Below are 24,807 nucleotides of genomic sequence, written 5' to 3'. Positions count from 1 at the left end.
GTATTGTGTGGAGGTACCACCACATTAAAATCTTTCCAGGCACCCCCTGCTGGCTTCTATGAGATAGAGCGGTCCCCAAGGGTGCACAGTTTCTGATCTGAGGTCGTGCAATCACGTTTCTGTTCTTTGCAAGTTGTGATTACTAGCAAGGAGCTATTGAGTGGTTTCAAATCTGAACACCACCAATGCAACTCAGATTGCCAGATTATTACACTAGGGAGTCTTAACCAAGGGGAAAGGTCTTTGGTGTGATGCAGTGAAATGTGTGTGGAGAAGCAGATGACTGGGGCATGATGAGTATGGAGGAGCAGGAAAGCAATGAGGTGGCAACAAATGCAGAGTGGGCTGATGCACAGCATGACTTACTGAAGGTTGTGTCTCCAACAGCCTCTGACAGATTGCTCCTGCCATGCCTACATGCTGCATCTGGCTCTACGATGCAGCCTGGGACTGCATGAACTGCACCCATATTGGATGAAACTATACCCAAAGATGTGCTCCAGGAGCTCCCCATGTGCTACAAAAAACAGCGGGAATTTCAATCCATGGGAACATAAGCCCAGGCAAATGCTGGTCTGAAGTAAAAACCCCCAAACAGTTGTAATGTGGATGCTGGCACCATCAGTTTTCTTGGACGGGTTGCTCCAGTGGGACCACATTTCTTGCTGTTTTATACCTCCCCCAAACTACAAGGGAGACCACAACAGGTGTGAGTAACAGGTGCTTAGCATTCAAACAGGACAAGACTAGGACCAAATACAATTATACAAGTACTTTGCCAAATATAGCACTGTTGAAATCAAGGTGAGCTTTGACTTTGAACTGTGAGGAGACCAGAATCAAAATTACTTCTCTACATTTATGGGCTGACCTTGGGAGAAAAGCAGCACTCTCCTGATATCAGACTCAAGCCTTTCACCTTCACAGATCTTGTGCTCAGAGGGGAATTTTTGCTGGCTGGGTTTTGTGGGTATTTTTTGCTACTGTGAAAATAGTTGCTGATGTTTTTAGTGTAATTACCTTAATTAAGAAAACTTTTTTTTTTTTTTCAGCCTTTATTATTCTCTTCTGGAAATTGATTTCATTTTTTGACATTTTTTCTTGTTTTAAGATTCTTTTGACACATTGCTCCTTTTATATTTTTTCTGATGGGACTTCATGCTTGTCAGAAACACTCCTTCCTCCTTACCAGAACTGCTGATAGAGATAGGAAGGATAGTGAGCACTACATTTACCAATTTTTTAATAACTACCCTTCCAATTTAAGTACTATTTCATTAGGTAAGTGCCCTCCTGTCATATCAAAATTAATGTGCTTCCTATTTCATTTTGCAAAATTCTACATTAACCTGATATCAGCCTTTTGAAAAGATGTATATTCTGAAAAGATTTACCCTAAAAGTTATGTATTCTTCATAGCATATGGGGAAACATCTCTGATATTCACCTCTTTGAATTACTGCTGACTTCTTATATATCTAGGGGAAATCCACTTTGTCTCCCTCTGCCTCAGTTTCTCATCTGTAGGACGCCTTGAAGAATTGCCCAGTCTACGTCAGAAGATGAACCATAGCAACAGTGACACCATACAGGTACGTTCAAAAGAGGGAGATGTTAACATGAAAAACTTCAAATCTAACAGTCTTATAAAACCCATTACTTCTCCACAAATCCGCAGGACCTGTTACACACGCCTGTCATTGCAAGCAGCCCAGTGGACTAGGCAAAACAATTCTAGCAAGAGGAAATAACCCTTACTGCTCTCCACACTCTCAGGATGAGCAGTGAGCCAGTTGAAGGTGACGGGGTACGGGCAGGGCTTTGGCAAAGGCAGCAGCAAGCTCACGTTTGTTGTCGTACTGCTGTATGTTTGTCACGTCGAAGATACAAAGCACATCCCTAGTGAAATACCTGCCCTGACATATCTGACAGCTTTTGAACATGCTGGCACCTTGACTCGCTCTTGAAAAAGTTTTGTAATCTGAAATCCTTTCAGTTCTCAGTCATTATTCACGGGGTCCCCAGGAGGCTGGGAGCTGAGGGCGCAGCCAGCAGAAGCAGAGATCCCAACACGCCAGGAGGATGGTCCAGGGGGCCCTCTGCGCTCCTGACCAGCCCCCTGCTAATGTGTGTGCCCTGGTGCTTTGACAGACAAGAAGAAAATCTTCTGCAAAGCTACCAGGGTTCAGTGCTGAGCTGGCACAGAGCAGCCTCCCTCCTGCATTCGGCTCAGCCGCTTCCATTTACAGCAGCTGAGGATCTGGCTCCTTGTATTCAATCTAGCTTGAATATCAGCAGGCACAAATTTTGTATTCTTAATACATAATCACAGACAATCACCAGCCAAATTGTTTTGATATTTAAACTTGTTTACAGTCCCCAGGCTATTAGTTGTGATGACACATTAACAGATAAGAGAGCTTTAATTTTCTGGGGATAGTTCCACCCTCTGGGGATAAGAAACACAGCAGAAACTTGTTTTGATTAGCAAACTGAATGGGGCACAGAAATCATACAAAGCAGAGTGTGAGTTCAGCTGCTGCTGGAGCTGACACTTTCCCTTATCACACACAGAAGTGCTTGAGTTTACCTAGGAGGGAGGAGAGGCTCCTCAAGGGTTTAATCCCACGTGTACATCACAGCAAGTGGGATTTTGTTCCTTTCCTCTTAACAAGGTTTTTTAACCTCTTTTCCCTCCAAGGGCAGGCTTAGGAAAGCTGCGTGCTCAGCTCAGATACTGGACAGCCCCTAGGCAGGATGGTGAGCAGGGCATCTGAACAGATACTGCACTGCTGCTAGTGGCCTGTGGGAGGAAGGCAAAGGTAGCAGGCACGTTTGTGTGTTAGCAGCCCCGGGGTACTTTTCCTAAGGATTACATTGGCATTTTTTCACTTTTGTGATGACTTTGTACCCATGTGCAATCCTTGTGCCATTTTGACTGGATAAATCCCCTCCTAATCCCCACTTACACACCGTGCTGTTAGCTACCAGTCGAGACCTGCTCAGAGAAGTATCAGCAGGTGCAGGGACACCTGTCTGCGTTTATTTGCAGAGCTGGGTTTCACAGAACTGAAAGGCATCATGTGAATGCAAGATAAGGCCAAGAGAAGGAAAAGCAAGGCGGCAGTTTTGGGACCATAAAAAAGCTTCACTAAAGTCCATTCAGCCAAAGCAGCTTGCACAGACAGCGTGCAGTACGTATAATGGCAGCCGAATGGGAATGGGATGAGCAGAAACTAATACACAGTAGCAATCAGAATACCTGAGAAAAACAGAAACCTGCAATAAAAGAAAAGGGAGGGGAGGCAAGGAAAGGTGCCCAGGGAGAGGTGTTATAGAGAAAAAAAAAATAAAATCAGAAATGTGAGCCAGATTCAAAAATATATCCCCAGTAGTAAGCAGAGAAACCAGTGCCAGAAGCTAAGAGACATCTCAGCAGAGAGAGGACACAAGCACTTACGTAGCCTTCAAGCAAAACAGCAAATCCACGTCAGACTGCTGCTATGCTGGCAGGTTTTAGTCAGTGGGAAACACACTCTATTTATAGCACCACAGCCAGGATATCTCCAAAGGTCTCAGCAATGTGAGACCTCTTCTGGAATAAAGGAGGGCACTCAGCAGCAATGAGGTTATTCAGAGAGGACAGAATTCAAATAGGCAATTCATTAACAGAGCTCATCCTGGTCCCCACTGTGGGTAGGATCCAGTTTAATCTGGCAGCGGGTTTTGTTCCCCAGGCAGCTCAGGACTGAGGAGAGGTGAAGGACTTGCCTTTTCTCTCCTTCCTTCTCCTTGTTTATGTCTCTGGGACCATGGGCAATCCTGACATGCTGAGGATACCTAAGCTCTATTATAAAGACACTGGATATTTTGAATATTACAGAATCACAGAATCACAGAATTGTAGGGGTTGGAAGGGACCTTGAAAGATCATCGGGTCCAACCCCCCCCTGCCAAAGCAGGTTCCTTAGAGCAGGCTGCCCAGGTAGGTGTCCAGACAGGCCTTGAATATCTCCAGAGAAGGAGACTCCACAACCTCCCTGGGAAGCCTGTTCCACTGCTTCGTCCGCTCACCGTGAAGAAGTGCTTTCTCATGTTGGTGCGGAACTTCCTGTGCTCCATCTAGATATTAGTATATCTATCTTAGGAGCAAAGCTATGATTTGTAGCAGAATAATGATCCATAAATACCAAGCCACTGCTGGAGACTCTCCTTTACTGCCTGTGAGCAGCATGCTATCCACAGATGCACAAATAGTCTTCAGCTCCACCTGCAGCAAGGTCTCCCATAGTAGGATTCATAAAGCTTCAAGAGTCCCAGTTTGTGAAAGAAACAAACCTGAACAAAGGCCGCCCTTTAACCCATCCTTCTCCCCCTTGATGTAAGATGCACTATGAAGAACAAAGTTTCTTTGAATCAAAACTAGCATTTAAAATTACTTAAACAGTACTGGAAGCATGTATGATTCAAACTCCACATTTCATGAAGCCAGAGATGATGAATTTTCTGGGTTGGCCCAAACAGTGGTGAAATTTCAGTGTAATTCTCATTGATTTAGACTGGCCTATTTCACATTCACAATCCATTTTCCTGATACACAGCACTGTGCTCGGTTGCTTGGTGATAATGCTCAGAAGCAGAAGCGTTTGACTCTCAGCTGGTACTGCAGCACACTCTTGCCATTTTTATCCTTTTAAATACTCAGTATTTCTTTTCAGACCTTTTGAGACAGAAAAGTATTTCTGCCTTCCCACTATTCCTGAGGTCAATCCCTGGTACCCTTTATCAGCAAGAAAAGAGGGACAACGACAGGGTCTATGCTTCTTTTGTTCGCATGAATCCCTCTGCAATGAGTGCAAATGCACCAGCTCTAAAAAAGCAACTGACAATGCCTGTGCTCCATTTTCAGACAATTTACTGCTCTGCTGTTTGCAGACAGTTTAACTCCTGAGGATGAGGGACTATGTTCATGGCTGGCATATGGATGCATGACTGCGCTTAGGCTGCTGGTGCAGCTGACCCCAACATGGAGCTGGAGATAAAAGCCAGATCTCCTCCAGGACAGCAACAAACAGAGCTGAAATATAATAGTTATATATCGTGGACACAATGGTGGGAAGAGATCCCATAGGTTCCAACTTCATCTAGCATCTGCTGAGCCCTGACCTGCAGAGCCCAAGGGGCTCCTTCCCAGAAGCAGCAGCTGCAATGGGGAAGGAGAAGAGAAAACAAACACCAACCCCAAGCTGGTCTTTGTGTCTCACCACTGCTTCTTCCCTGTCAGCAGGGAAGGGACAGACAGGGCTAGCCACAGTGCGGATTTCCCAGGACTGCCTTGTAAGATGTCCACTGCATGCTGGTCAAACGTGCTGTGGTGCTAATGGGAATAGAAGTAGCCAAATGGAGCCAGACCAAGGTCTGGCTAACGTAGTATCCCCTTGCCATTAGCTGATGCCAAATGTGCACAGTGTGAGCATGCAGTAATGCTCACCTCTGTACCTAACAAGAGTCCAGAAATCTTCAGGTCAAGGACTTCCTCTGCCCAAGGAAACATCTTTGGGTTTAATGCTGCTTCATGGATCTGTTTTCTCCAAATTTGTCTAATTACTCTCTGAACTCCTGTCAACTTCTATTTTTCTGTTCAGTATCCTCTAGCAATGAGCTCAGAAGATAATTAAGGAATATATGAAAAAGCATCCACTTGTTATTTAAACCTGCTACTTGATTCCTAATTATGTAATTTGAGACACAGTGCTTAATTGTTTTTTATTCTGCAGGCCACCTAGAATACAGTAAATCTCCTACCATATCCCTGTAGTCATCCTTTTTCAGGGCTAAAAAATCCTTGTCTGTCTACTTGTTTCTTACACAAAATCCATTCCATGCTCTTGGTTATCTTTCTTGCCCTTCTCTGTGACTTCTGTAGTTACGCTAAGGGGTTTTGGACCAACAGAGGACAAAAACCCTTCTTGGGGTTATGTTATCATCATGAAGCCTGTGTGGTAGGCACTCTAAAGAGGTACTGTCCCTACTCCACAGGTTTTATGATTTATATAGACCAAGGCTGGTAAAAGAGACACTTTTCATTCAAAGAGAAAAAATAAATAAATGGGAAGGGGAGGGGAGGGGAGGGGAGGGGAGGGGAGGGGAGGGGAGGGGAGGGAAGGGAAGGGAAGGGAAGGGAAGGGAAGGGAAGGGAAGGGAAGGGAAGGGAAGGGAAGGGAAGGGAAGGGAAGGGAAGGGAAGGGAAGGGAAGGGAAGGGAAGGGAAGGGAAGGGAAGGGAAGGGAAGGGAAGGGAAGGGAAGGGAAGGGAAGGGAAGGGAAGGGAAGGGAAGGGAAGGGAAGGGAAGGGAAGGGAAGGGAAGGGAAGGGAAGGGAAGGGAAGGGAAGGGAAGGGAAGGGAAGGGAAGGGAAGGGAAGGGAAGGGAAGGGAAGGGAAGGGAAGTCTTAGATCTCTCCTTCCCACACTCCAGAAACTATCATAGAATAAAGATTTGAAGTTTAAAGTCAGAGCTCTCTCTTAGTCCTTTGCCCATGTTTCCTGATCTTAAAAAAGAAGAACATCATAACGATCAGGTGACCATCCCTGGAAGCTAGCATATTCCAATATCTATCCTGCATATATCTTATGGGTATCAATTCATAGATCAATACAGAGGAATCTTTGAGTCCTAACTTATATAGTGTTGTTTTGCAGAATCCATTCTTATTACTGTCCATTCTGAGAAAAAAAAAAAAAGAAAAAAGAATAAAAAAAAGAAAAAAAAGAAAAAGAAAAAAAAAGAAAAAAAAGAAAAAAAGAACTGTTAAAAGCCCTCAAATTTAAATCTTTGTCCAGACAAACGTAGCATTACCTGAAACAGCTAGATGAAGGAATGAAATGTTAAAATATCTCCTATCATTTCAGATCTCAACACTTCATTTTCTATTTCAAAGGCATCTCCGGGGCTCTCTTTTAGGAGCAAAAATAAGTTGTAGCCCTGTAAAAGGTAAAATACAATACTCAAACATCAGTGAAAGACAGGTCTCCACTGTCTGCCAAAAGGCACATAACCTCTGTCATAAGCAACTTGAAGAGCTGCCCTCACACCCCAGCTTCTTGGAATGAAAACTGAGCTGCTTCAGAAGACATTTAAGAAATATTACAAGGAGGAAAAGTTACAAAAATTTGTCTTTCTTTGGCTATATAATATCTCTAAATTCAGCCAAGACCAGATGATCATTTGGCCTGTAGTGGATTGAACTGCCCTTAAAATTAGTTCCTCAAAACAGAGTTCAGAAGTGAGCTCTCCTTAAAAAACGAGAATGTACAGGAACATCATCCAAAACCTTGAGGAATATAACACTTGAGATTCTTTGGAAAGGAGCTGCTAGTTTGTGTGTACAACAACTATCTAGAAAGTCTAAAATCTCCATTTTTACTTCCAGTTATGTTTATTCTAAAAATTAGTTACAGCTAGATTAAGGGACACTGCAAATAATTCTAGCTAACTAACACTTTCTGATTTAGGAAAGTTACATTCATTTATATATATATATTATATATAAATATTATATATAATATATATTATATATATAGCTTTGTAAAATTGTAACCATTTGGTGTGAATTTATTTTTGTTACAGAGAAAATATTTTGGGGGAAAAATTCATCTAGTTTTGCTGTTTACGGGAAGGATGCTTGGAAACTTATTGTTTTAGCCATACATAAACCTACCAACTGTTTCTGTGAAATACTCAAGTATCTTCACTTTTGAAGCAAGAACTGCATTGGCAATTTTGTTATAGCTGAGATGGCCTGGTACAAATACTGGAGAAGGTCTAGTCCATCTGAAAACGTGTTTGCTTTTAATTGATAGATTTTACAAAAGAAATTACCTCTATTGTAATTTTTTTGTTCTTTAATTACTCTCTTTGCTTAAATGATCCATGCAGCAATTCAATAGGTTGAAATGACACATTGATGGTTTTCAACATGACAATTTGAATAGCACAACGTTTTCAGTTTGCTTTTCAAAAATAAATTCTCTGTGTAATTAATTTGCAAAGACCATTCAAAAATGCCACAGTTAAAGGTGATCCAGCATGAATTCAGTGTCTTTCTGTTTATGTGTTATCAGGTAGGTTATAGCTGAGCACTATTTTGTTCACCAAATTCCAGCTTCACTCAGTACAGAGTGCATTTGCCACAGGAGAGGAAAGAAAAAAGCTTTTGTTTGTAGGATTCTTCATTTTTTTTTTTAATACAGAATATAAAAGTGGCAGGAGAGTGCAAAAAGGATCAACAGTCTTTCGTCTACAGAAGTGAGATGCTGCCCTGAGGAAGGGGACAGCTCATTGACAGCACACTTTTCAGTGTTGCAACCCTGTTCTGTATACTTATGAGGCCTGGAGGCTTAAATATGTGGAGTGGTGAGCACTGGCGACTGCAGTAGAAACAGGGGAACTGCAGTATGGGCTGCTAGGTACTCAAAAAATACCAACCGAACAAATAAAAAACTTAATTAAGCAACCACAATTGTGGATACTTGTAAACTTGCTCTTTTTTGCCTTAGGTTACCGCCTGAACAAGGGAGTAATGACACCCAGAACTGTTAGTAAGGCACTGGAAAGGTAAATAAGTCAACATCTGCACACAGCAAGGACCTGTACTGTGGAACACCGTGGAATGCCCCAGTGAGAAATGATTTTGCCTTCACAGCAAAGTTTGAGCCATGCATTGAACAGTGAGAAGAAAAGCAAGTACTGAACTCACAAACTATGTCATCTATTCTGCGCACCAAGCGAGACTCTGATCCTGTGCAAAAATAGTCTGTGACCGATGCACCTGTGCAAGGTGGCAAATTTATGGAGTAGAGACGGTTTTACTTGCAGCATTTCTTAGCTTCAATCGCTGAGCTGTGCAACCTTGATAATGTTCTTTTCACATGCTGTTTTGTGTGTAATTGTTACCTATATCAGCGCAAATTTTAAAATAGAGCACTTCCCTATTGAATGCCTTTTTTAGGACACATTTGCAGCTGACACTTAAAGGTGCCAATAGCCTGCCTCTCAGGCTGAAGGCTACTGGCACCATGGCAGCAGCACTATCCAAACTCTGAAAATTTCAAAGCTTTTTTCAAAGTCTTGGGGTGGACATTCCAAAAGTGAGGCGGCTGAAAATGCCTTGACTTTTTAAAAATGTTAGACTTAATTTTGATAAAATAGCAGATAATTAGAGGAAGTAGCTAGTTTCTAAAACAAAGTTAACAAAGTAGGATATCACTGCAGGCAACCAACTCCCACACCTTTTATCATCATCATTAGTCATTTATATTGCAGCAGCATGCGGCAACCCCTGCTGATGTCTGGGCTAGAAACCAGATACAGACAGCAAGAATGATACCTAGCCCGAGAAGCTTAAAAATTACAAAAAAACAATGTATTTGAAAGTGGGGGGAAAAATACTGAAAGGTTGGTGAGTAGCCAAAGGTTGACCTGCACATCACCAGGAGAGCTGGGCAATTGATCCATGGGAGCAGCTGCCCCTCTGATCTGCAGGAGGAGTAAGCACAGTGTGGAGCAGAGGTGACTGCTCATCTTGCCAAGGTTCAGTGTTCCTGGGGAAAGTTCCCAGTTGTGCTATTCTCTGTACATATTGGAAAACACATGGGCAAGGTAACAGCTTTCCTCTGCAGGGCCTATGGTAGAGCTCTCTGGCATGGAAAGGAAATGGGATTCAGGATTGAAAAGGCCACAATTAACTTGCCAAATGGTCTGGCAAGGCCATCAGGATGGGCAATGAAGAGAGAAGTATGGGAAAATTTCTATTTTCTGTGATACATCACAGAATCACAAAATGGCTGAGGTTTGCAAGGACCCCCGGGAGGCGACCTGGTCCCTGCTCAAGCAGGGCCATCTAGAGCTGCCTGCCCAGGATCACATCCAGCCAGCTTTTCCTCTCTGGGAATGGAGACACCACAACCTCGCTGGGCAGCCTGCACCAGTGCTTGATCATCCTCACTGTAAAAAAGTGTTTCCTGATATTCAGAGATTTCCATTGCTCTGTAGAGGATGTCACCTTGCATATGGAGCAAAGCCGTTTGACTTTTTTTTTCTTTTTTTTCTTTTTTTCCCACCTTCTATAGATTATTCCTATTCTCTTTGAAAAGATACAAATGGTCTGGCTATAGATTTGCTTAAGTCTTCTGTACAGTATGCATAACCACCCATGCTATTTCTCTGAAGTGGATACTGTATTATATAAGGAAGATGTTTGTATAGCTAATATAATGCAACATACACATCATGTTGCCTCAAGGTCATGGCAAGTTGTATCTATTTATATGATGCATCTTGACATACCCTAATGTAGTGCCAGTAATTTAAAACAATGTCTATATAAATGTGAATAAAACCAAAACATAACCACATACATAAAACTGAAAATATTTCATTTCTTTCATACATTTAGAGTATTTATTAGCATATTGGTAACTCATCTGAAGAATTTAGGAAGATAAATGTATATTTTTCTATAGTTTTCTTTGATGAACACAAAGCCAAATTCTGTTCATGAACTTGAGTAAAATTATTGTTAAAAGAAAAGATAATCCAGATTTATACCTCTAGAACTGAGAGCCAAATTTAGCCATGATATTTTTTTAACATATAATAGATTCTTCAAAAATATTGCTTGCAATAAAGAGTCTGGTAACAATAATTGAAATATTTATAATACCTGAATTATACAAAATTGGTCATTGGAAATGATTGTGTGCAAGTCCTAGAGTCTTTATAACACATAGTGAGAGTACTGTCTCATCGAACTGGTGTGATAAGTAGATAAATAGCAACATGTCTAGAAACAGTAGGTTGGTAATGATTCTTTCAACTTAATTTTCAAAACAAAATGTTATTCGGTTATGAATTGTTGCCCAAAATACTCTACTTGTTCACACAGACCTGTTTTCTATTCTAACATCTGTTATGCCATTCCTGTAGGACTGATGCTTTCTTAGTTAAGATACTTTACTCACATTTGTAAAGTATCTGTTTGGCTCCACTCATATTTTTAAAGCCAAATGGTTCTCTAGGGAGATGTTTACCCATTTCTTCCTATTTCATGCTGTAAAGAATTGCCAAGGTATGCTGGGGTAACTGGAGCAATGGGCACATCAGTAAAAAAAAAAAAAAGAAGCTTGTGGCCTCAGACCAGCTAAAACCCAAGGAAGATGGCAGCCCTGCAAGAGGACAACATTCTTCAGGCTCTGGTGAGAGGAAGGAGATTCAATCACAAAGCAAAACTGGGAAAAGAGCACTAATCATAGAAGTGTTATTTAGATATTGCCAGTTCATGTCATTTAAGTAAATTCTAAGTATAGAAAAAGCCTTACAAGACTTCATGAGTCACATATCCGGACAAAACAAACAAACAAACAAAAACAAAACAACAAAAAAATCCACAACTAAACAAACAAACAAACAAACAAACAAAACAACCTTGGGCCAAACATCTCCACAGGCCATTTGAGAACTAATAAAATAAAATAAAATAAATATATTATGTTAGCCTGAAAAATGTGATATGAATCATTTATTGTCCAAAAAATTCTCCTGGATTCACTTTACCATGTAGGAAAGAAATAGAACCCTGCTAGAAGTACACAACTCAGTGCTGGTTCAACTGTGGACTAAGAAATTATAACTTCTACAACTCATGGACAGTGGCAAACATAGTTACTTGATATGATCACCTAGATATTATGGTATCAGAACCTATCTATAATTTAGATTGAACTTTACTTTTTTTTTTTTAAATATTAATCAGCTTTACTGATTAATATTAGATGGAAAAAAGACCACGATTGAAAAATTGAAAGTGCAATGTACCTTAAAATACAAGGTCATTCTACCACACATCCAGAAAAACAAAACAAAACAAAATAAAACACACAAAAAAAGCAAACAAAAAAAAATGAGACAGAGGAAGATACAACACAATATTTAAATTCCTGAAGCTGCCCACTGAAGCTCCAGGGAGCCAAAATATTTTTCTCAGTTTCCAGATCAGTAAGTACCCCATCCTTTGGACCACATTGTCTCTCTGGACCATCTGGTTTAAACTGAGGCAGCTCAGCTTCAGTTTATACCAGTTGAAGTCTTGCAGCATAAGCTTTTTAACAAGTCACTTACAGCACCAACAATTTAATTCAGCTTAACAGAAACACAGAAATAGAAACAGTAAAATGTCTTTTGACCTTTGCTGTTGGCTACAATCAAAACCATACAATAAAAAGAGCAGAGAGGAAATTTAGAACATATGCTCAAGATGATGAAAAAAATGTTCAGGCATGTAGCAGAGTACATTGAGGAAAACACTCAAGAACAATTCATCCTGCTGAAAATATTCCCATAAGGCTGCCAAGGTCAATGTCATCTTAGATTACGCACAGTACAAGTGCCAGCCATGGAAGAGGATCCACCCATAAGCCCTACAGTCTTGGGCAGGAGGTCACTAAGCACTTGTACTTAATCTGTGGCTCTAGAGACACCAAGGAGGAGCATAAATAAAATAAAAATAAAAATAATAATAATAAAAATGCAAATTTCCTTTGTTAGCTATTATTCATACTGTTTTGCTAAAGGAGATGAATAAAGCATTAAGAATGACATTGTCCTGTCAATGCAGTGTTAATCAATGTCATTGATGAATGGAAATAAATTAACAAAACTCGGAAAAACATCCTTAAACTAAATTCCTCTCTATTTGCTCCAGATACAGAAGAAACCTTCCAAAGATTTTCCTTTGATGAAATCATTTTTCTCCAAAGACTTCCCAGCTGGCTAACAGCATTCATACAAGCTTAACTTAAGAACTCAGGCTAAACTCTATTTTGCATATTCTATCACTCCCTTGCTTCTCCCAAATGTCATTGACACAGCTAACATAGCTGAACGTTGTTCTTCTCACAGGGTCGGACTTTATGCCACCCGCTAACACCACTTTTTTATGTTGAATCTGGAAGCCGTGTTGCCTGTGCCACGGGTCTGACAGGGGACATCCTTTTGTTACCCAGATACTTCTGTAGAGCTTGGTGTAGGCACTGCCTTATTCATAGACAGTTCACTGTTACACCTGACTCTGGATCTTAGGAACCCTTTCAAGTTACAGTTGAACATTTGAAACATACTTTCAACTCCTTAGATCTCCAGATGCTATACACACTCCAATAATTCATACAGAAACTCTGCAAAGTGACTGGTTACTGAAATGCAGCCAGCTCTAGAGTGAGTTACAAACCATACAGACATGCCAAATGGTCCAGGCAAGAGGAAAGGATGATTTTTTTTTTTTTTTGAAGAGGAAGTGTATGGCAAATTTATATAACAAAATGTCTTATCCCATGAATCAAAAGACGTAACCGTTCTTTGCCAAAAACTGGAGAGCCTAAAAGCTCATAACTCTACATTAGTACAGCAATTATATTAGCTTTCCTGTATTTTAAAAACCCAAGACAAAAGTTTAATGTTTCTGACTTTGCTTTTTAAATAGAAACTGAGATTTACACTAGACAAACTCCAATTTAAAATCTCAGTGGGGTTGACAGCTGTGTCAAAGAAGAAAGCTTTTTCATGGTGCAAGCTTGTGGCTTGATTTTAACAATGGACATTTTCTTTCCATAGATTCAATATTTATATTCATTTTGTTATTTGAAAATCTGTCTACGGGATGCAAACCTGCCTGCATCCTAATTACTCTTGCCTACTTTTTTTGACTATAATCAGAGCAGGACCTATGCTAGCATCCAGATTTTAAACCTGGACATTCCATTTTGTATAGGTTGGTAATAGAGATTCCAGTTATTTTTCAAAGAATAATCTATTTTATGGATAAGAGATTACTTCTGTCAAATTTTCAGGAAGCCTGCTGTAGCCAGGAACAGTTTTTGGTTTATTTCTGAAAACAAACATTCCAAGGACTCCTGAGCTTGCCTTCCCAAGTCCATTGCTATTTTTCTCCCAGTTACTTCCAATTCCTTCATCCTTTCTCCAGTCCTTTCTTCACTGGAACTTGCTTAGAGAGTGCAGCAAAGGGGGTGGTTGCGAGTAGTTTCAGAGCAAAGCAGCATTGCTGCAGTTCACTGTGCTTGGGAAGGAAAGAAAGATGGATGTGGGCTGATGGAGTTCTTCCAAGGGGAAGCTTAGGGTTGTACAACTCATAGCTATATTCAAGCCCTCCCTAATAATCTAAGAACCAAGTTATTTATAAAAACCCACTGACAGTGTTTTACTCTGCTGCTTCTTGGACTATAAATGTCAAAAGCATCTCTGCAGTAATGTTTCTGGAGGCTGGCCTTGGGAAACCCTTCAGAAAAATCTGCCAGTAAGGCTGGGCAACTTCCCTCCCCTGATGAAGTCATCCGCTCTGGTCACAGACACTCTCTCCACATTCCCCCTGGGGCTAAAGTATACATTACTGAGGAGAAAATGTGCACGACTTACAAATGCACAGCACTTCACCAAATGCAGGTATTTGCAAATAAATAAGATCAGAATAGCTTTCTCAAAGATATCTGCATGTAACCCGTGCTCCACCAGCATGATGACTGTGTCACCCTCAACACTCTTCACATCCAGTTAAGGACAAACACTTCCACACAATGCTTGAAATAACATTTTTATATCTGCAAACATACTCTTACAGGCAGGATGGCTGGGTGGCCAAAGCACCAGGTGGAGACTGGGGGGTAGGGCCTCTGAGGTCCCAGTAGGAACCCACCATGAGCTTGGTCATCACGAAAGATTCTGGTTCAGAGATACGAAATCTCCCACCTCCTCGCTCATTAGCACTCTCTCCCCAGGTATATGTTGCAGGAGGACACTGTGCAGAGCTACCAAACATTTTATTAAAGCACCAGATTTCCACCCAAGCAAAGCACTGCATGGGCTGCCTCTCCCTCGCTGTTGCCAGGTGGTAATTGCTAACTAGGAAAACAGGGATTTGCAAAACTGGCTGCTCTTCATAGATGGCACATTGCCTGCTCTCAAGAGCCACAATCCCTCTCCTAGCACAAATCTCTATTGCCTTTCTTCTGTTTTTCTCATTCCTGATTTCTTGTAAATGCTAATTTTTGTTTTTCTGTGTCATTTTGCTGTCAAAACTATAATGCTAGAATTTTACTAGACATCTCATCTAAGGAAGATTTACAGCTATTTGGTCTTCATTGTTTTGTTATAATTTTACCCTTTTTTATTTTTTTAACAATGCAGTAAACAAGGTATTTGAAACCTTCCAAACCTGGCTTATAAATTATTCCTGCTCCAACTTGCAGTCATTTATAACTGACATGGGCTATATCTCTGCTGCAGTCATGGGACTGCTGCACACTTAACCATGCCCAAGCTGGCTCCACCGCAGCCAGGTGGGAGCAGAAGTCTCCCAGTAAGTACAATCTGCACATCCCTGTAGAGCAGAAACCACTGCCACCTTCCTGCTACACCCATTACATGCACCTGAAGCCCGTGTCCTACCATCTTTCCTCTGCCTGTTACTTAAGCCAGCTAGATCAATGCAGGTTGGGTACATTTATACAGGCTGTTGCTACTCTGAAACAGTAATATATATATATATATACACATATATACAATAAAATAAAAAATCAGGTAAAGAAAGAAGGTACAAAACCAAAGTCTGTTCTACCATGACAGCCGCATACTGATGGCAATGGTGAAACTAGCCAGTGGTGTGATCTAGCTGTGAAAGAAACCAGCGGCATGATTCTCACGGACTCCACCAGGAATTGGATCAGGCTTTAAAAACAAAAGCTGCCCAGACAAGCAATAGTGGCAGAAACAAAAAATACTTTTTCATAACTTAATCAATGCTAGCATATGCTTCAAGCCCATATCCCTGCTAGTCCCAGAAAATGATCCACATAGTGAATTATTAGCTCTAGTAGCCTCAAAGAAGAGGATCACATAACAACAAAGATTCACAGAAAGTCCCTTCCTTTTAGATGTCCTGTTTTCATTTAGTAATAGTTTGTGCTGAGAACAGTCCCTACCCTGTATGTGCCGAAGCATTACTTTCCAGCTTAGGAAAATACAGATAAACCCACAGAGACATAAGCAAAGATTAGTGAAAAATGACCCTAACCGCAAAAAGCATTAAAGATAATGAAAATATTATTCATTCATACCAAAAATCAACATAAAAAATCCATATGTAATGTTGATAACAGGACCAAGTACATGGTAATGCAGTCAGTGAAACTAGCTACTCATCCCTGTCAACGTTTTGCAGAAGCAACTTCTGCTGTTGCCTCCTTGCCTGCAGCCAAGCAGGGAACTGAGATCCATCTCCCCTCTTTGCTTTCCATGTGTCCTTCAGGACATGAACTGCACTCATACTACAGGAGAATCAAGAGGTTTCTTTTGAGTTAACAGTCCTGCACAAACATAAATTGACGTATTTATTGTATCCAAGGTTATGTGGAAAGCAGCCTTGCATATCTGTGCTGTTATCACCCATCAGTGAGCTAAAGATGGAGGGCCAAACCCTGAGAGAGTTAAGCCAGTCAAGATACATCAGTGAACATCAGCTGAAAAGCATAGACATTGTTTGTCATATATCTTAAGCTGTCAGGAGAAGCAGCCAGTGAGCAATGCAGTACTTGACCTGTCAGCATGATACAGAGCATTTACATAGCTTTTTACAAACATTAACAGTTTAATCCTCACCTTGGGACACACAAGCAAGGTTCAGTCGCCCTGCTGAACAGATCTGGAAGCTGAATTACTCTGTTTGTAACCTGGTTTCTAGAAGAACTGAGCATCTTTACATCTTATATAAGTGGAAGAAGGGAGGGGACTTCGTACCTCCACACTTGGGAAATAGAGGTGTGAAGCAGATAGAAGCTTCAGCCCAGCCGCGTGTGTCTGTGGGGAACTGGGGCTATGGGGACTATCTGAAGGGCAGATTTTCTGGCTCCTCTTCAATTCAGCCCAGCTGTGACAGTACCAAGTAGGATGGTAGCGCTTACCCCAGCACAGAGGACGTGTTCATGCACTGTATTTCACACCCAAAGTGTAAAGCAAATCAAAGCAGCTGAAGTGGAAAAGTCCTACCTGGTTGCAATTTCCTTAAAAAAGCAGATATCCAAAGCATCTCATCTCATTGCATTTCAATGGATTATATTTCTAAAAGCAGTATCAGTTATCCTGTGCTAGCACACAGATGAAAGTTGAGTTTTGTGTGCAAGGACTTGGCTTAGTACTGGGGAGTAGAGAGGATCTATGACAGACAGAAGCTATGAGACCATGCTGACAGAGCTCATAGACCAAGACAGAAAGTAAGACACGGCCGTGTCATGAGGAGTACTATCTGATTTGTTTAACCACCTGGGAGACACCATTTATGCACACATTAATACAGCTGAGGGACCTGTTCTTGGTGATGTCACTGAGGGCTGAGGAAGAATCAGACATAATCCATGAAACTTGTTAAAAATGTTTGGGATTACCACTAAAGAATGGATGTCAGGAAGGTCTCCCTTGTTTTGTAAAAGAAACTGCTTATTGATTCTGTCTATTTGCATCATGTACTAATCCCTTGCTTAACCTGCAGGGACGAAGAAAGACTATTTCTCTATTCACGCTTAACTTGACTTCTGCAGGGAGATGGTGCACCTCCAGGAGAGGTTCCAGAGAAGGGCCGTGGGTAGGAACAGGATGTGAGGTATGGAGCACTAGTGTTTCTGATGGTAAAATCTCCCTGATATCCACTTGGTGTGCCTTCTGCATGTGCTCATAAATACACTGAAAGCCAGGTTAGAGATCAGAAAGGAATCTGATTGTAGGACTTTGTTTGTAATATCTATCCACCTTTTTCTTTCTTTTATTTTGTTTTATTTTTAGGAATGTAAGGCTTTAGTGATTTTCTTCTATCACTTGTGAAACACTGAAGATATGTTTTCACTAATTTTCTTTACTAGCTTTCTAAAATTCAATGAGGAGGTCAGGAATTATTCTGTGGTAAGTATGAACGGATGGAGCAGATGCTCTGTGAGCCCTTCTGCATTAAACATCCATTGCATGATTTTGGTGTTGGGGTAGGGACAACTAGAGTCAAAGATACCAATGATCCCTTACAATTCATTAAGAAAATGCAGGAGCAGATGCAGGAATTGAGGGATCACAATCAGGAGCAGAAGTAATGGACCAGCCCTCCTCAACAGGCTCATATATGTTAGTAGTATTCAAAAAAATATTATCAGGTACATTGCATTTCACTCTTAGTTCCCTTTATAATATGCAATATCTCAGAATGGCTCCAGAGGAGCAGGTACAACGTAGATTGACAGACATTTTTGTAGCAGTGTTTTTAGAACCCATCCAGCTGTGCCAAGGTCCAAAGCACTTTCATGCAATGTAAAGCATTTGCTGTGGAATGAAAACACAGGAACCTAACACAAATGGAAATGACATCAGTGCAATGGATGCCTCTTCTTAAGGAAAGCTTGGATTTCCAGCATTGTTTAATGCAAGTAGAGAGCAAGTATTATGTTTGGCAGCAGAGAAACAGTACTATCCTAAGGGTCATTGTGGTCATCCATTAAAAAACACTTTCAAGAATACTTTAAAAGCTCTTCCAAAATCCTGTCTCCGTCTATTAAGTGTTTTACTGCTTCCATAGTCAGTGAAAAGTTAAATTTGCTATGAATACCCGAACAAAATCCTTTCAAGCAGTTTTAATTTTAGGCACAAAACAAAAAAGAAATCCCAACATTACACAGGCCACAGATCTCAATAAATGCTCTTGCCATCTGCTTTCTGAGTCCAACAGGTTAAATGGCTTTGTTTTCAAACATCAAATTTGCATTCCTTAAGGGAAGTTTCTGATACTCTTAACTTAGTTCAGTAGCACCTCACTTTACAGACACTATTGCTAAGTTTCAGAACGTGTCAAAGTGAAGTCCTAAATTTTCTTATCAAATTTATCACACTTTCACCTGAAGTAGAAATTGATGCTTTTCAATATCTAGAGTCATATATTATCAGATGGTCATATATTATAAAGTGATAAATTCCAAATTTTCAGAAGTCAGATATTAAAGATATGTACTACATTAATTTCCACATTAAACAGGTAACAAACAATTAAGATATGATTTATAATCATGAAGACCATGCTGCTTTCTAGTCACACCACTGTTTTCTGTCTACCTTGGTTTAAAACTAATGCAAGAACAGGCATTCTCCCATTCTTTTTCTCATAAAGAGTTGCACCAGACATTGTTTACCTATTTTGCACTTTCTTGTTTCATCAAAGTCTAGTCATCAAAGCTCATCAAGTATTTTTCCCTATGTTTCTTATTTCTGAGGCCATTACCTTGAATAAAATTCTTTATTCATGTTCATGGACTTCTGTGGTTATTTTTCAATGTTCCTTAGCCAAATAAAATCTGCCTTACCTTTTGAGGTTCAATGATTACCTTATTATAATAATTAGATTTACTTTCTTGATCTATTAATGTTGTAGGAAATATACAATTGTTATAAATCCCATATTCATATTCTTACAGGTATTTGGATCCCTTAGTCGCTGTTATTAAAAAAAAATAAAATAAAAAAATAGGGAGCATATGACAAGTTCTTAAGTATCTATGTGTTTGAACTTAAAACACTCATATATTCTAAAAAAAGCTGAAAGATTAGCTTGGACAGAAGAGTCAGACCATCGTTAATAAGAATCTCTGTTAGGTATCATATTCTCTGTGTCATCTTTCTGTAAGTGTTGTATTCATAATGATCTCTGTGAATTCTAGAAAACAAATCACTAGTCTTTTTATGTTTTAACCGTATATTTTTTTTCTGTTTAAATCTGATTCTGCCCTCAAAGCTATTACAGAGCCCTCACAGCTATCCTTAAATTCTGACAGCATAAACACATATGTACATACCTGAATCTGCATGGGATATTTAGTATATTTCTATTTAGAATTTTCTCTTCAATCTAGGATATATTTCCCTTTGTAGTAAGTTAATTGCATAATTAATGGTTACATTCAAACGGAACAGCTCAGGAGAGAAAAAAGAATTTTTAGGACACCTGTGTCACACTGGAAAGGAAGTACGTATCAGTAATTTCACATTTGACACTTCAACTAATATTAACTTAAAAGTCCAAATGCAAGTCATTAAGCAAAAATGAAGAAAATGAAGAACAACCTTGCAGGGACAGTGATGAACTGAGAATGAGGACATTTGGGTTCAATTCAGAACTCTTCCCTGCCAGTATAGCTTTGGGCATTTTTGTTGTTGTTGTTGTTCCTCAGTTCCTTACCTATTTAATAAGGATATTAATACTTCATTAATTCTACCTCTTGCCTGTATGCCTTTTGAAGGCCTCTCAAAGTTTTTTGTAATAGAAACTACCTCTTATGGTATCTGTAAAACTCACAGCAAATAAAGGCTTGTTTTTTACTGGAGACACAAAAATAATAAAAAGAGGGAATCACAATGAGAACTTACATCTACCATAGAGCTGGTAGGAACTGCTGTTCAGTATCAGCAATATAGGGATATACAATGTGTAGTGCTGAAGATGGCCCTTCAGGGAGCTTGCAATTAAAGAGCTGACCTGTAAGAGACAATAAATATTGGGACAGCTATGACAAATCTAGTTAAAATAAATAAATAAATTAATTAAAAAAAAAATAAAAATCCCTGAGCAAAAAGAGAGAGAGAGATTTTAAGTGTTGCAAACTTTCACTGAAAAAAACAGACATATATGCAATTTCTTGTTACAAAAATGAGAGTCTGAATAATAATGTTAAAATGAAACAGGTCATTTCAAAATCGGTATTTCATTACATATGAGCTTTTAGAGCTTTCAGTTATTAAAAAACTTTGCCTTTTCAATTTTTTATCCTGGTTTATGGAAAACACAGTTGCTGATCAACTGAAATTTCTTGAAAGATGAATATACTTTCCATGGCTATTTATGTTTAAGCAACAAAACCTTAAGACTCAGTTTTGTTGTTGTTTGTTTGTTTGTTTGTTTTATTTTAGTGGGCCTTGCAAATCAGTTTTTTGATGGGTCATGTATCAAGACCGCTCAAGGCATTCCAGGTACAGGAATTTCTTGTGTTTTGTATTATTAAAATACATTTTTCTTGATTACAAGTAGTTGTTGTAAGCGTGGAAAGTATTTCCATTGCTCACTATAACTGTCCTGATCGTGCAGATGATTCAAGCTCTAATTCACATACTTTATCCAGTGAAACAGTTCAATGGATTGAAATTAAATGTGTGTTTTCAGCATCAGACCCTTATTGAATAGTATCCAGAATAAAAGAAAATTACTTTCACTTGTTTTAGAATTCACAGAAAGCCAAATACAGCTGTTATACAACTGTTTAAAGTAAATGATGAAAAATGACATGAAAGAAAGAGGTCTGTCTCTGTAAATCATTGACAGAAATGTCTGCTAAACACAATGAACATCCCATATCATGTACAAAAGCATATTCCTCAGAATCACCTACTCCTTAGAAAATAATTAACTGTTCTTGCTATATATATGTTGTTATTACAGGGATAAATGAAAAAAACCTATTGCTGCATTAGTGTATTGGACACATTTTAAAGGCTACTATGCTTGCTTTTTCTAGTATTTTTCTTTCTTCCGTAATGCATAACCCAGTGCAAAAGAATTTCTATTATATTGTATTCTGAAAACGAACTGTTTTTACAATGTACAATGAAGGAAATATTACTTATGTAATATATATCCTAATAATATGGACATCTATGAACACACAAAATTGCATGGGGGATTAAAATCCAGATGTTTTAATATGACTATATATATATTCTGTAGGAAGCTTGCTATGATTATGACTTCAAATTGGGCTTTTATTCTATATAAACACATTTCTAGATCTAGAAAAGAGCTAAATGTCATGCATTAACTAAAAGAATGAACATATTTAATGTAGAAGACTGTGGTAAGTGTCCTTTTACTTAATAATAGTGAATGTTTTTATAAGTTCAATGATATATAAATTATTCTTTTTAATGACTTTCCAGAGCAATTGACAATAATACCTAGTAACAATGTTAATACAGTCACAGAAATAAATAAAACAATGAATGATTCCAATAAGAATACACTCCTCTTGGATTTGGAGATCACTAATAAAAGTAAACTTTGCATACTCTGATAATTCTTCGCTAACATCTCTATACAGTTGTACGATCTTTCAGAATGCAGTTGACCTATTTTTCTTGTCCTAATTACGAGGCAAAAGGATTCATATGAGTAAAAGGAAAAATGATTCTGTTTAGAAGGGAATTACAAATTATGCCAGAAGCCTAATAAATCTGTTGCCATGACAATCAATGGGACAGGTCTTACAAAACCCTTTCTAATTTATTCACATGAGTAGTTCTTACTCATATGAGTTGTCCCATTGATTGAAATAGACCTGTTGATGTGAGGGGAGATTTGCAGTAGGAAATTTGAATTTAGGATGCAGCCCTTGTTCATGTAAAGAGCACAGAGGACTACTTCCACAAGTAAGAGATTCTTTTAACAATGGAGTTTGGAAGATGACATTTTTCTGTTGTCTTATCCTTCCTCAGTCTTCCTTATCGACTCTTAAAATATTTGTGTATTTTAGATGGTAAAATCTACTTCATTGTACATGTATGCATATTTTGAACCTTTACTCCTTAAAATCAAGACTGGTTCCTCTGAACCATTCTGAAAAACTATCAAACTACTGGAATATCCTTGTATCATCTCACTTTCCTCCTGCTGCAGTGATTTTAAAAAGCTGCATTTCCATTCTCTCTCTAAAAACTACCTTATGAAGTCCTTCGCTGCAAAAGGAGAAGGTGTGTCAGGAATTGACACAAAATTTGATTCTTTGAATAGGTATTAAGCTTTTAAACTCAGTTCATGAGAGCTGTTTTGGTCTGGCCTGGCTCGGCGTTTTGCTTTGGCTTTTTGCATCCTCCTCACTCTCAGAACCTACTGCCAGGACTCCATCACCTCCATACCCAGCTGGAGTGCCTGTGACACCTGCCACACAGCCCCACTTCTGGCCCATTTTAAGTCTTGTAAAACACTGTACGACTTGCCCTCAGAGTGGGGCAGGCCCTTATCATGGTTTGCTCCTCAAGGGGCAGTCACCTTTCTCTCTTTCAAATTCACTGATCAACCAGAACGGAGAAGAAAATATATATATTTACCATTGGCACGCTTACATCTTTTAGTTCTACCTTATGTTACTGAAACAGGAATCCAAGTAAACTAGGTTTTCTGGAAAGCTAAGCTGTTCTGTCTCAGTTCACTCACTTTATAATTCCTGATCTGCTTGGCAATTTCCTAATAATGACCCTAAATTGTGGTAAGTCGGTTATTTAGTTAATAACATCACCTTACACTCTCCTAGCACCTCTCATCCGGGAAGATGAAGGCAAATTACAGCTGTTAATGAACAAAATCTTGCAACATTCACTGAATTCATTTACAATCATTCCCGACACTCCACTAGTACATGACAGAAATTACTTGATATGAGAACATCTCATACTGGGTTTGCTTACTTTTGCTGTGACTTAGGTAATAAAAAGTAACTGTCATAATTCACATTGGTCTTTTTTTTTTTTTGACTTTCTAACATGTAAAAGGATCTGCCTCACCCTGTACATAAAACAGGATCTGATTCTGCATTTGATACTTGTTTCCCATGGGGAAAAATAAATAAATCTTTTGTACCTGCAGATCTTGCATTAGCTAGCAGACTCTGAAAACCGTTCTGTAGCTTTTGTTTATCCAGAAAATACAGATTTGTAACTACTCTTATGTTCATACAGGATTTATTTTCCCTACTATTTTTGCCTTCTAGTGGTCAGTACACAACTGAGGTGCAGGGAAGGTGTAGCACCATGACCCCAGAGAGACAGAGACAGAGAGAGGAAGAGGAGGCAGGAGGAGGGGAATGGAGGGAGGGAAAAAGAGAGAGAAATGTCAGAGCAAATTCTTAAACATCCCCTTTAACCTGGAAATATCCATAATATAGCTACCAAAGTTCCAGTCCAAGTGCAGCTGATAACACAGGTGTGCACACATGCGAACACATACGGCCAAAAAGCAAGGGAAAAAGACAGAAATGATCTTATAAAGCTGCTGCAGTAATCAGAACACTTGCTCCTGGAAAACAGCCATACTGACAAATGTTCTTTTGTTAGCATTTTACATTTTTTTAATTTTCAGGTTTTTATTGGTAGTATCTTTAGCTCTCACCATAACAGAAATATTATTATTAAGGAAAGAAAAAGGCCTTACCATGCAGTGCATCAGGAGGAGATGAGAAGCACAGAGCATGCTGCAGAGACTAAGCTCAGCATGGCACTCAGATATCCTGTGGAATTGAGGAAAATTGTCCAACCCATTCTTCCTAACAAAGCGGACAAGTTTTCTCTAGGCTTGAATTTTTCACCAGAAGCCAGATCCTTAAAGTGCATTATATTTTCTTCTTCAGGAGATATATTTCCGCCAGTTAAGTTTCAGCTCCGCAATGCCATTTCCAATCAGCACGAAGAAGTTCTTCATTCCCAGATTCGTGGTGTCATCAGAGGGACTCCAAAGAAAATCAAAGAAAGAAAAAGAAAAAAAGAAAACAATATCTTACTGAAGCCCTGAAATTACTATGCAGAGAAAGGGGGAAAAAATAACAACCCCTCATTCATTCTATTACCTATGTGTTTCACAACAATCTACCTCTTTGGTCTCATATATACGGTGCTGATTAC

At 39.4% G+C, this 24,807-nt stretch overlaps 1 protein-coding gene across 20 annotated transcripts in view; it reads right to left on the bottom strand.

Annotated features, from left to right (window-relative positions):
- Positions 1-24,807, bottom strand: part of TUNAR (transmembrane neural differentiation associated intracellular calcium regulator) — a 163,598-nt gene that overhangs the window by 3,668 nt on the left and 135,123 nt on the right. For 8 of the 20 annotated variants that reach the window (XM_080594300.1, XM_080594294.1, XM_080594296.1 and 5 more), the window contains one exon: positions 24,341-24,635. The exons of 4 other annotated variants lie outside the window; for them this stretch is intronic. In XM_080594300.1, coding sequence (XP_080450426.1) covers positions 24,341-24,379 — 39 coding nt within the window. In that variant the 5' untranslated portion in view covers positions 24,380-24,635. Of the gene's footprint in view, positions 1-3,460; positions 3,855-6,855; positions 6,982-20,514; positions 20,624-24,340; positions 24,636-24,807 lie in introns of those variants that run through there. 8 more of the 20 variants (XR_013951978.1, XR_013951979.1, XR_013951980.1 and 5 more) reach the window with 3 other exon arrangements.

Source organism: Anser brachyrhynchus, assembly GCF_964034855.1.
Source record: "Anser brachyrhynchus genome assembly, chromosome: 5".
NCBI lineage: Eukaryota > Metazoa > Chordata > Aves > Anseriformes > Anatidae > Anser > Anser brachyrhynchus.
The sequence above is the reverse complement of the archived record's forward strand: the minus strand, read 5'-3'. Positions and strand labels throughout refer to the sequence as shown.